This window comes from Phyllobates terribilis, unplaced genomic scaffold (assembly GCF_046119375.1).
Source record: "Phyllobates terribilis strain yellow unplaced genomic scaffold, ASM4611937v1 Scaffold_11__3_contigs__length_659146591, whole genome shotgun sequence".
In the NCBI taxonomy this organism is placed as follows: Eukaryota; Metazoa; Chordata; class Amphibia; order Anura; family Dendrobatidae; genus Phyllobates; species Phyllobates terribilis.
In genome coordinates, this window is record NW_027362771.1 from 419,765,207 (window position 1) to 419,777,323 (window position 12,117).

Genomic DNA, 12,117 nt, shown 5'->3' on the forward strand with positions numbered 1-12,117 from the left:
TCTATTACTAACTCTCTGCTGATTAGAAATGTGGTCATCCTGTCAGATGAATAATTGGAAGTAAGCAATTGGTGGTCAATTAAAGCGCAACCATCGTTTTTACTTTTTATTTAAAAAATCAATAATACACATGAAAATAAGCAACTTTGTAATATATCTTATCTGTCACGACTCTGTTGTCTGATTAACTGGGGCCAGGGGCTTCTTCCCTGTCCCTAACGCTAGGGTCGCCCTAGCTATCCCTGCTCCTCAGATTACTTCTGATGGTGAAGATGCTGGTGCCACGTATCTTGCTGGACTTCTGAATCAGCCCTTTATCTGTCCCCCTCCCCCAGCCAGGGAAGTGGGGAATAATACTGTATGTACATGCACAAACCAGACAAACAAGGAAGGACGTACAGGGATAACTGAAAATACCAAGCATACAAATATGCACTCACAGACAACAGAGAGGAACACCAGGGAGAAAAGAAAGAAAAATAAATTAGGAGAGGATGAGGATTTGCACATATCTGAAATACCTAGCAACAGTCACAGATCAACACACCAAACGCCTCTACCAGCATCCAACTCCTCCACTCAACACCAGGCAATATGAAACTAACGCTCGCAATTCAGATTGCCAGAGGCGAGTATATATAGGAGAGGGGAGTGGCCAATACTGAACAGCTGAGATCATCCAAGCAGAGACTCCAAGCTGAACAGTTTAACCCTTACACTGCTAGCAGAAACCTGCACCATTTAATATGAAGGAGAAGTGCTTCTTATCACTGCAGGAATACGTGAAATCAGACACTGCGGTCTTCTGGCTCCTCTCTGTTGCAGTAAACCTGTGACATTATCAGAGAAATCTGCTTCTTTTTCTGCCAAAATTGATCAGTCATTATTAAAATTCTCAGTTCTGAGGTAAAATCTGTATTAAGTGAAGACAGACTTTCCCATTACTGAGATAGGAGATGGCAGCTGCTACAGATACAATTCTATGTAGACGGGAGAAGGGTGGAGCTAGAAGCAGAGCTCCTCCTTCCTCCTCTCCCTACAATCTACATAGAATTGTATCAGTAGCAGCTTCCATCTCCTATCTAAGTAATGGGAAAGTCTGTCTTCACTGAATACAGATTTTACCTCCAAACTGAGAATTTTGATAATGACTGATCAAATTTGGCAGAGGAAGAAGCAACTCTCTCTGATAAGTTATATGACTAAGTAGCTTATCTTAATGTGTACTGCAATCATATAGTATAATCTAACCTTTAGGATTTAAACAATAGAAGCGATGTCCTGTAGTGATAGTCCGGTCAGGGTCAAGCTTTTATCATGACAAAAGTTAGGTTTACAGTAGGTGCCAGTGTTCAATTTTTCCGTTCCATTATAAGAACTGAAAAATGGAACTTATGTAAGTAAGGTATTTGTCACCTGACAGATGCAGAGTCCAAAGAACTATATTGACTCTAATGGATCGGCTGGGTTTCTGCCAGGTTGGCTGATATTTTAATGAAAAAAATAGTGCAGCGTGCACTCTGGTTTATCCTTTATTGAAGGGCAAGCACTCAATCAACACTGGCCTCAACCTCCACAAAGGCATCCAAAGTAGTCACCTACCACAGGTTAAACAACCATTTGATGTACAGTTGAAACCAGAAGTTTACATACACTATATAAAAAGACACATGTGCATGTTTTTCTCAATATCTGACATGAAATCAGAATAAATCTTTCCCGTTTTAGGTCAATTAGGATTACCATCATTTTTAATATTTGCCAAATGCCAGAATAATGAGAGAGAGAATGTTTTAAGGCATTTTTATGACTTACTGCAAAGTCAAAAGTTTACATACACTAAGATTACTATGCCTTTAAACAATTCTGCTTCCAAACACATGCCCATATGATGATGTCATGTGTTTGGAAGCTTCTGTTTTTTTTGGCAACATCTGAGTTAATTAGAGACACACTGCTTCTTTTTGTAGCATCATGGGACAGTCTAAAGAACTCAGCCAAGATGTCAGGCAGGGAATTGTGGACGTCCACAAGTCTGGCTCATCCTTGGGTACAATTTCAAGATACCTGAAGGTGCCTCATTCATCTGTACAAACAATTATATGCAAGTACAAACAAGATGGGAATGTCCAGCCATCATACCACTCAGGAAGGAGACGGTTTCTGTGTCCCAGAGATGAATGTGCCTTGGTCCGGCATGTGCATATCAACCCAAGGACAAAAGCAAAAGACCTTGTGAAGATGATGGCGGAAGCTGGTAAGATTGTGTCAATATCCACAGTGAAACGAGTACTGTATCAACATGGGCTGTAAGGCCATTCTGCCAGGAAGAAGCCATTACTCCAAAAGAAACATGAAAAAGCTAGATTAATGTTTACAAATGCACACAGGAACAAAGACCTTAATTTTTGGAGACATGTCCTGTGGTCTGATGAGACTAAAATGTAACTTTTGGGGTATAATGACCATCGTTACATTTGGAGGAAAAAGGGAGAAGCTTGGAAGCCTAAAAACACCATCCCGACTGTGAAACACGGGGGGTGGCTGCATCATGTTGTGGGGTTGTTTTGCTGCAGGAGGGACTGGTGCACTTCACAAAATAGATGGCATCATGAGAAAAGAAGATTATGTGGCAATACTGAAGCAACATCTCAAGACATTAGCCAGGAAGTTAAAGCTTGGGCGGAAATGGGTCTTCCAAATGGACAATGACCCGAAGCATACTGCCAAAATGGTAACAAAGTGGCTTAAGGATAACAAAGTCAATGTTTTGGAGTGGCCATCACAAAGCCCTGATCTCAATCCTATTGAAAATGTATGGCAAAGCTGAAAAGCCAGGTGCGAGCAAGGTGACCTACAAACCTGGATCAATTACACCAGCAGTTTTGTCAGGAGGAATGGGCCCAAATTCCGACCAACTATTGTGAGAAGCTTGTGGAAGGATATCCCAAACGTTTGACCCAAGTCATTCAGTTTAAGGGCAATGGTACTAAATATTAATGAAATATAAACTTTTGACTTTGCGGTAAGTAATAAAAATACCTTAAAACATTCTGGCATTTGGCAAATATTAAAAATGATGGTAATCCTAATTGACCTAAAACGGGAAAGGTTTATTCTGATTTCATGTCAGATATTGAGAAAAACATGCATACAGTCATATGAAAAAGTTTGGGCACCCCTATTAATCTTAAGCTTAATGTTTTATAAAAATTGGTGTTTTTGCAACAGCTATTTCAGTTTGATATATGTAATAACTGTTGGACACAGTAATGTTTCTGCCTTGAAATGAGGTTTATTGTGCTAACAGAAAATGTGCAATCTGCATTCAAACAAAATTTGACTGGTGCATAAGTATGGGCACCCTTATCATTTTCTTGTTTTAAATACTCCTGCCTACTTTTTACTGACTTACTAAAGCACTTTTTTTGGTTTTGTAACCTCATTGAGCTTTGAACTTTATAGCCAGGTGTATGCAATCATGAGAAAAGCTACTTAAAGTGGCCACTTGCAAGTTGTTCTCCTGTTTGAATCTCCTCTGAAGAGTGGCATCATGGGCTCCTCAAAACAACTGTCAAATGATCTGAAAACAAAGATTATTCAACATAGTTGTTCAGGGGAAGGATACAAAAAGCTGTCTCAGAGATTTAACCTGTCAGTTTCCACTGTGAGGAACATAGTAAGGAAATGGAAGAACATAGGGACAGTTCTTGTTAAGGCCAGAAGTGTCAGGACAAGAAAAACATCAGAAAGGCAGAGAAGAAGAATGGTGAGATCAGTCAAGGACAATCCTCAGACCACCTCCAGAGAGCTGCAGCATCAACTTGCTGCAGATGGTGTCACTGTGCATCGGTCAACTATACAACGCACTTTGCACAAGGAGAAGCTGTATGGGAGAGTGATGCGAAAGAAGCCGTTTCTGCAAGTACGCACAAACAGAGTCGGCTGAGGTATGCAAAAGCACATTTGAAGAAGCCTATTTCTTTTTGGAAGAAGGTCCTGTGGACTGATGAAACCAAGATTGAGTTGTTTGGTCATACAAAAAGGCGTTATGCATGGTGGCAAAAAAACACAGCATTCCAAGAAAAACACTTGCTACCCACAGTAAAATTTGGTGGAGGTTCCATCATGCTTTGGGGCTGTGTGGTCAATGCCGGCACTGGGAATCTTGTTAAAGTTGAGAGACGCATGGATTCCACTCAGTATCAGCAGATTCTTGGCAATAGTGTTCAAGAATCAGTGATAAAGTTGAAGTTACGCAGTGGATGGATCTTTCAGCAAGACAATGATCCAAAACACCGCTCCAAATCTACTCAGGCATTCATGCAGAGGAACAATTACAATGTTCTGGAATGGCCATCCCAGTCCCCAGACCTGAATATCATTGAACATCTGTGGGATCATTTGAAGAGGCTGTCCATGCTCGGCGACCATCAAACTTAACTGAACTGGAATTGTTTTGTAAAGAGGAATGGTCAAAAATACCTTCATCCAGGATCCAGGAACTCATTAAAAGCTACAGGAAGCGACTAGAGGCTGTTATTTTTGCAAAAGGAGGATCTACTAAATATTAATGTCACTTTTCTGGTGAGGTGCCCATACTTATGCACCTGTCAAATTTTGTTTGAATGCAGACTGCACATTTTCTGTTAGTACAATAAACCTCATTTCAAGGCAGAAACATTACTGTATCCAACAGTTATTACATATATCAAACTGAAATAGCTGTTGCAAAAACACCAATTTTTATAAAACATTAAGCTTAAGATTAATAGGGGTGCCCAAACTTTTTCATATGACTGTATGTGTCTTTTTATATAGTGTATGTAAACTTCTGGTTTCAACTGTATATAGGGATTTTTCAACACTCCCCTGATGGCAGTTGTTTGGGAAAAAGGCATGATAGATTGTAACATTCCCAGATAAGAGGAGTCTGTATTGAAAAAACATGGATACTCGGCTAAGCATATTGTGCACTTGTATAGGAGTCAGAAGAGATGGCTATCTGCAGAATTAGCATTTGGCCAATGGCTATTACTAGTATGGGAATTTTAAGGGGTTATTCTTATCTTTTTTCTTCAGCAGTGCACCACTCCGCAGCCTCCTAACTTACCGGTTCAGGAGGAGGCTGGCACTCCTGTTTGATTGACAATTGAAGCATTATTTGTGCTGCTGTTTGTGCTCTGATGCTGGTATATGAGGCTTTGCCTCTGCAGCATCACAAGCGCGGTGGGACCGAAGCTGACTGAGATTAGGAGCCAACAGCACAGTGCAGTTCTTACAAGCTCACTAGGGAAGAGCTTGTAAGCACTGCACATGTTCGGATACCACTGTTAGACAGTCGTGGTGGCCAATCTCCTTGGCAATGAGTATTAATAAAAATAAAACAGAGTTAGCTGGAGAACGTGGCCTTTTTAATAATATGTGAATTGCAAAGTTCCTTGTTTTTATGACTGCAATATAAATATAGGCGCCTAAAAAGATGGGAATATTAGTAACCCTGTTAGACTACAAATCACTAACATGTCTATATTTACCCTTAGGATTACCCTAGAAAGCAGTGGAACGCTGCACATACATAGACCCGGCAGAGAAGACATGGGCATGTATCAGTGTACAGCTGTAAATGAGCGAGGATCTGACGTTGAAAATTCACACCTGTATTTTGCAGGTAAATTGTGATCATGAAGTAATTCATGATTTATATATGTCCTATGAGAGATAATTGTATGACTGATTATTAAGTTTAATTTGGAGGCATAAAAAAACCACTAGAAAATTCATTCATATTTACCACCCCAAATAAAAAAACATTTCTTACCAACCAAGCATTTAGACCCCAATTCATCAAGACCGGCGTTGTTCCTGCTGATTTTTATGAGAGGACATGTTAGGGTCAGATGCTCCTGATTTATTAGGAGGCGCATTCCTCTTATGAACCAGGCATGTCTACAAAGTAGAGTGCACCTCATCACAAGTCTTACTTGGTGTCTTATTTTTGGCGAAAGGTATGCCACAGCTTGTCATGAATTGAATGAGCTATGATGTGATGCCCCTGTTTTGCCCCCATGACGCCCCAGTTCCTCCCCCAGCCCACTCCATTTCTGTCCATTTTGGCAGCGATGAGTGAAACTAGAGTGAAAACAGCAAAAGTTGCAAAATATTTTGCAACCCTGTGTTTTGCCAAAAATTTTTCAAAGCAATTACCACATTTCTGGCATAATTGCTTTGATGAATCGGGGCCTTAAGTGCATCCCATTCACATACCATCCTCATCCCACCCTCTCTCATTTGAAGTCCCTCAAGGATCTCTCGTTGGCTCACTTTTCTTCATCTATGCTTTAAGCCTTTGACAGATTCAAGTGCTATGGCTTCCAGTACCACAGCTATACCTTTGACTCTGCTCTGCCCGTCAATCCACACATCAAAGTCCTTTACACCCCCTGCCACCTCCATTTCCCTAAGGCTTTTTGCTGCCCTTTTCTCAATCTTGAAGGAACAAAAAGGTTAGCAGATGCCCTCATCATCTGGAATACTGCAACATCCTTCTCTGTGGCCTCCCATGGAACATCATTTTACACTTTCAATCCATCCTCTACTCTGCTCCTCAATCAATCCACCTCTCCCCTCACTACTCCTCTCTCTCTAATAACGATTTACTAATCCCCTCCAACCCAATCTCCTCCCCACTCATAATCTCCATTCCTCACAAGATGTTCTTCCCTTTCCATTTTTCTGTTCTTCAAACAACCATTTTAAATTTTTTTTGTGCATCCTCCATATTCTGGAATTAGCTAGCTCAGCATATTAAATTGTCTGCCACGATTGAAACCTTCAAACGTAACCTGAAAACCCATCTCTTCAAGAAAGCCTACAGCATGGAATAATCCCACTGCCACCTCACTAACACCAGAGCTGCTTTCACCTGCCTGACCTACTGTCTCCATCCTCCATACCTGGCAGATTGTAAGTCCTCATGGACATTGCTTTCTCACACTCCGTACCAGTCTGCCACTGTTAGATCAACTTTACTGTACTTGCTTAGTATTTTAGGTTTGTATTATATATATATATATATATATGTAAATCCTCTTCATATGTACAGCATTCCAAAATTAAAGGTGCTTTCAAATAATAATCTCTCTCAAGCACCAGTCTTTCCTTTTCCTATTTTATGCAGTTATTATCTTTTGTCTCTGTTACTGTAACAGCCTTCATCTCTCAAGGCTATCTTACAATTATCCTCCTGCCCTCAAATGCCAGCCAAGTGTCATTCTGTCCACCAGCTGATACTGACACTTCTTCACTTATCTACTTGTACTGCACCAGCCTCTACATTACTGTCACCAAATACTACTCATCCTCATAATCTCTTCTCTGGAACATCTCTGATGTCTCAGCTTCACTTGAATTCCCTTGCCCAAATCTCCAAACTTCCAAGTTCATGCAATTTATACATTCACATAACTTGGCTGGCTTTTACCCTAAGTGTCAGTCGTATACTAAGTGAATGTCAAATACTACCTACATTGGCTATTTTTTATCGTGTATCCACACTTTATCTGAAAGTTTGGTTGCTTTTGGGGTACACTTTGCTTTCCAATATAAGTAGTTATTTTTTATTATGCTTTGCTTATATAGCGCTTTACAGACATTATCATCATCCCCACTGGGACTCACAATATAATTTCCCTATCAGTATGTCTTTGGAGTGCGGGTGGAAACCCAGAGGAAACCCACGCAAACACGGGGAGAACATACAGGCTCCTTGCAGATGTTGTTCTTGGTGGGATTTGAACCCAGGACCCCAGCACTGCAAGGCTGCAGTGCTAACCACTGAGCCACCGTGCTGGCGTGCACCCCCTTGTTGTCTTTTCAGTTGTAATATATTTTGAGTTATAGCCATAGCTTTTATGTTTGTCAGAAATAATTTAATTTTTTATAATGTAATAAAAAAATGATGCCTCTAAACATATAAATGATACTAATGAAAGCACTGTACATCTTGGTAAATGGGATAATTCGATTTGATCTTTTTTTCATTATAGTATAATAATGATGACATGAAAGATATTTCTGGTGAAAAACAAAGGCTGGGTCTTTATCTGACATATGGCCACCATTATACAGGATTTAATTTTCTTTTGATCTTGATATCTGCTTAGATCATACCAGTCAGTCAGTAATGTATCTGCTTGGGAATATATCTGATCAAAGTCTTAATATTTAAAGGTGCTATAATATCAAATTCATGGCCAGTGAAATATAATAGAGACTGTCTACTCATCTGCATGAGAAACATCAATGTAGATAATTTGGAAATAAAATGTAATTTCTGTGTATATGGAAACTGTTCTGTTTATGAATCTTTATATTGTTAGCTTATGCCAATATCGGTACTATCAATTAATAACATAGAAAAGAATCCAGGTCTTAAAGAAGTATTTCAATCTTAGATATTTATGGCATATCCACCAGATATGTCTTAACTAGAGATGAACGCATCAATCTGCAGAGGATCGGATTTGAGTAGAAAAAAAAATAAAATAAGAGTTTAAGGCTTTGCAACTGTTTGCCTGGTCACATTTAACAATCGTAGGTGTGACAGCAATACTGCTGGCTGTTGTTTCAAATTACTTTCTGTGCATGTACTTATGTAGTTATGTAGCAACCTCTTTATTTAGGATTAAGCTTTGTTGTCAAGGGTGAGAGAATTTTAAATCAAAAATTGATTAAGTGTAAAATCTGAGCCAGTTCCTGTACCCTCTGTTTCCGCTACAGCTGTTAAGCAGCGCAACGCCTTTATTGCTGGCGACAGTCCTGTTGTATTCCTGGGACTTTTGTTGTCACTAAATCAGGAGCTATAGGGTTAATTCTTGTTGAGTTTTGATTACTCCTTTCTGGGAGCTATCAGCTATTTAAACCCCTGAAGCTCTAACTTCCACAGCCAGTCAATAAGTTGTGCTTATGTGGTCTACCACCCTATTCCTTGCTCTTGTTGTGCCTTCAGATATATTTTCTGATCTCATCTTGTATTTTGACCACCCTCTTGCTTACTGATTTTGCCTTTTGATATTGACCCAGACTGATGCTTCTTGCCTCCAGTTTGCTCCATCGGGTGGCACCTGAATCTATGGCTCCAGCCTGGTGGTCTCTGGCCAAGTTCAAACCCCTGTACACGGGTTAAATGGTGAAGGTCATGGCAAACCCCTTGGATTTGGTAAAAAGAGTGGCTTGTGCTAATACTGTCCATGGAACCTCTATTAACAGCTGCCAGGCCACCACAAACAGTGCAACTGTGACATTAAGTTTGGTTACACAGTTTATGATGTACAATAAAAATTATATTGGGGTTTCGTGTTAACCAGAAAAATTGATGTAAATAATTTTATGCCCAAAAAAGACAAAAGTATTTGTGGAGTGATACCTTTATTGGCTTAGTAGAAAATTATGTTTGCAAGGCTTCAGAGCACAGAGGCTCATTCAAACCTGCTTGATGAAGAAGTCTCTCTGAAAGCTTGCAAATACCTTTATTGGCTAGCAAAAAAAATATCACTCATAGAATACTTTTGTTTTTTTGGGCATAAAAGTATTTACATTAACAAAGTTTATAATCAAATTTAATGTTAGAATTTTTTTCCAAAATGTATGCTAAACCCAAACATGTGACATGCGACGGACGTGGTAGGGCAATTGAAAAAAAAAACAATCTCACAGATAACAATAGAGTTGTCACTAGCAGCAGCTCTAACAACATCGGTAGTGTTGGCAGCGTAGTACTAAACGCAAGTCATATTTGGCCTCCTTTGCAAACTGTGGATAACACATTAGCAGGGAGAAGGCGGAATGGAGTACAGTGGCATGTAAAAGTTTGGGCACCCCTGGTCAAAATTACTATTATTGTGAACAGTTAAGAAAGTTGAAGATGAAATGATCTCTAAAAGGCCTAAATTAAAGAGGACACATTTCCTGTGTATTTTAGGCAAAAAAAAGTACATATTTTCATCTTTTACATTTTAAAAATTACAAAAAGGAAAATGGGCTGATGCAAAAATTTGGGCGCCCTGCATGGTTAATACCTAGGAATACTTTTGCTAGTATCACAGCTTGTAAATGCTTTTTGCAGCCAGTCAAGAGTCTTTCAAATCTTGTTTGAGGGATTTTCATCCATTCTTCCTTGGAAAATTCTTTCAGTTCTGTGAGATTCCTGCCTCGTCTTGCATGCGCTGCTATTTTGAGGTCTAGCCACAGATTTTCAATGATGTTCAGATCAGGGGACTGTGACGACCACCACAATCACCTTGTGCCTTTTAAGGTAGTCTATTGTGGATTTTGATGTGTTTAGGATCATTTGTAGAAGCCATCCTCTTTTCAACTTCAGCTTTTTTAACAGATGTGTTAACAGATCTGTTATGTTACATAACAGATGTGTTATGTTTCCATCAAGAATTTGTTGCAATTTCATTGAATTCATTCTTCCTTTTATCAGTGAAATGTTCCCCGTATCATTGGCTGCAACACAACCCCAAAGCATGATTGATCCACCCCCATGCTTAATGGTTGGTGAGATGTTCTATTACTGAAATTCTGTGCCCTTTTTTCTCCACACATACCTTTGATCATTGTGGCCAGAAGTTTATTTTAATCTCCTTGGTCCACAGGACTTTAGATGTTCTTTTGCATACTTCTGATGCTGAATTTTATGGTGAAGACGCAGGAGAGGTTTTCTTCTGATGACTCTTCCATGGAGGCCATATTTGTGCAGGTGTCTATGAACAGTAGAACAATGTACCACAACACCAGAGTCTGTTAAATCTTTCTGAAGGTTTTTTTCAGTCAAGAGGGGGTTTAGATTTGCCTCTCCAGCAATTCTACAAGCAGCCCACAGCAGCCCTTACTGAAATTTTGCTCAAGACCTTATCTTGACCTCCACTGATCCTGTTAACTGCCATTTCTTAATTACATTTCGAACTGAGGAAAGGGCAACTTAAACGCTTTTCTATCTTCTTATAGCCTTCTCATGCTTTGTGGGCCTCCACCATTTTCATTTAGACAGCTGCTTAGAAGAACCCATGGCTGCTGTTTTTTGGCACAAGGTTATAGGAGGCTCAGTTTTTATAAAGCTGGGAAATTTGCATCACTGCATCACTTGACTGACAGCTGGCTGTCAGTCAATGAAAGATTGCAGCAAACAGGGACCAGGTCCACCCATGAAAGGGACTGCACTATCGGGGGCAGGACTGGTCTCTGCTCTCCCCGTTTGCTCCTTCCAATGCGCACTAACAGTGCCCTCTCTTTCCGGCTCATCACTTCTCATTAGAGCCAATGAGTTTGTGCTCTGTCACTGTGCACTGAGAAGAATATTGCACAGTGACAAGGGAAGTCCTACTGAGCATACATCGGAATTGACAACTGACACATGCTCAGTAGAGTAGGGACTAGCCCAGCCCCCGAAATGGATGTCACTAGTGATGCCATTGGCAGATACAAACAGAAAAGGGCCCCTGTGCAAGAACAGTATATAGGCCCCTTTGCAGTCCAATAGCTCATCAAAATGCAATATTCTACCTGTTTTGGTGGTTACATCAATGATATGTCTGCCCCTGGATGACACTTTTTTTCTGGGTGGGGTCAAAGGCTGTGGCACTGACACCAGCCTCTGTCTCCTGATGACAACTTATTTGAGTATCCCAGCATGCAATGGGAATTTTCAAACAAAACATCATCAAAGAGGAAATAGATAAAAAATAAAATTTGTTGCTTAGTGATTGTTGATAAATGTAAAATGAAAGGGGTTGTCCAAGTAGTGGACAACCCCTTCTAAATTACTATTATTTTACTCTGCCCAGTAAAAAAAATAACACCTATACTCACCTCTGGTGCTGATGTCGTTCCAGATTATCCTTGTAGCAATTTAGGGACTTCTTCACTCTCCCCTCATTTGGACGTAACTTACATCTAAAGGAGGTGAGAAAGCATAAGCAGCTCTCACTTTCTCGGCATGTCTGGATTTGTCCAAGAGCGAGGAGAGTTTTCATTTTAGACCCCTTTAAGCTGACTGGCTGCATCTGCGTCATGCCCTCCTTCCTCCTTCATGTACTGAATGCGTTTAGGAAG

At 40.1% G+C, this 12,117-nt stretch overlaps 1 protein-coding gene across 1 annotated transcript in view; it reads left to right on the plus strand.

Moving 5' to 3' along the window:
• The window catches only part of ADAMTSL3 (ADAMTS like 3), a 676,817-nt gene that overhangs the window by 588,678 nt on the left and 76,022 nt on the right, over positions 1-12,117 (plus strand). Inside the window, exon 22 of the mRNA XM_073653131.1 lies at positions 5,544-5,671. Within this exon, the coding sequence (XP_073509232.1) occupies positions 5,544-5,671 (128 nt within the window). The remainder of the gene's footprint in view (positions 1-5,543; positions 5,672-12,117) is intronic.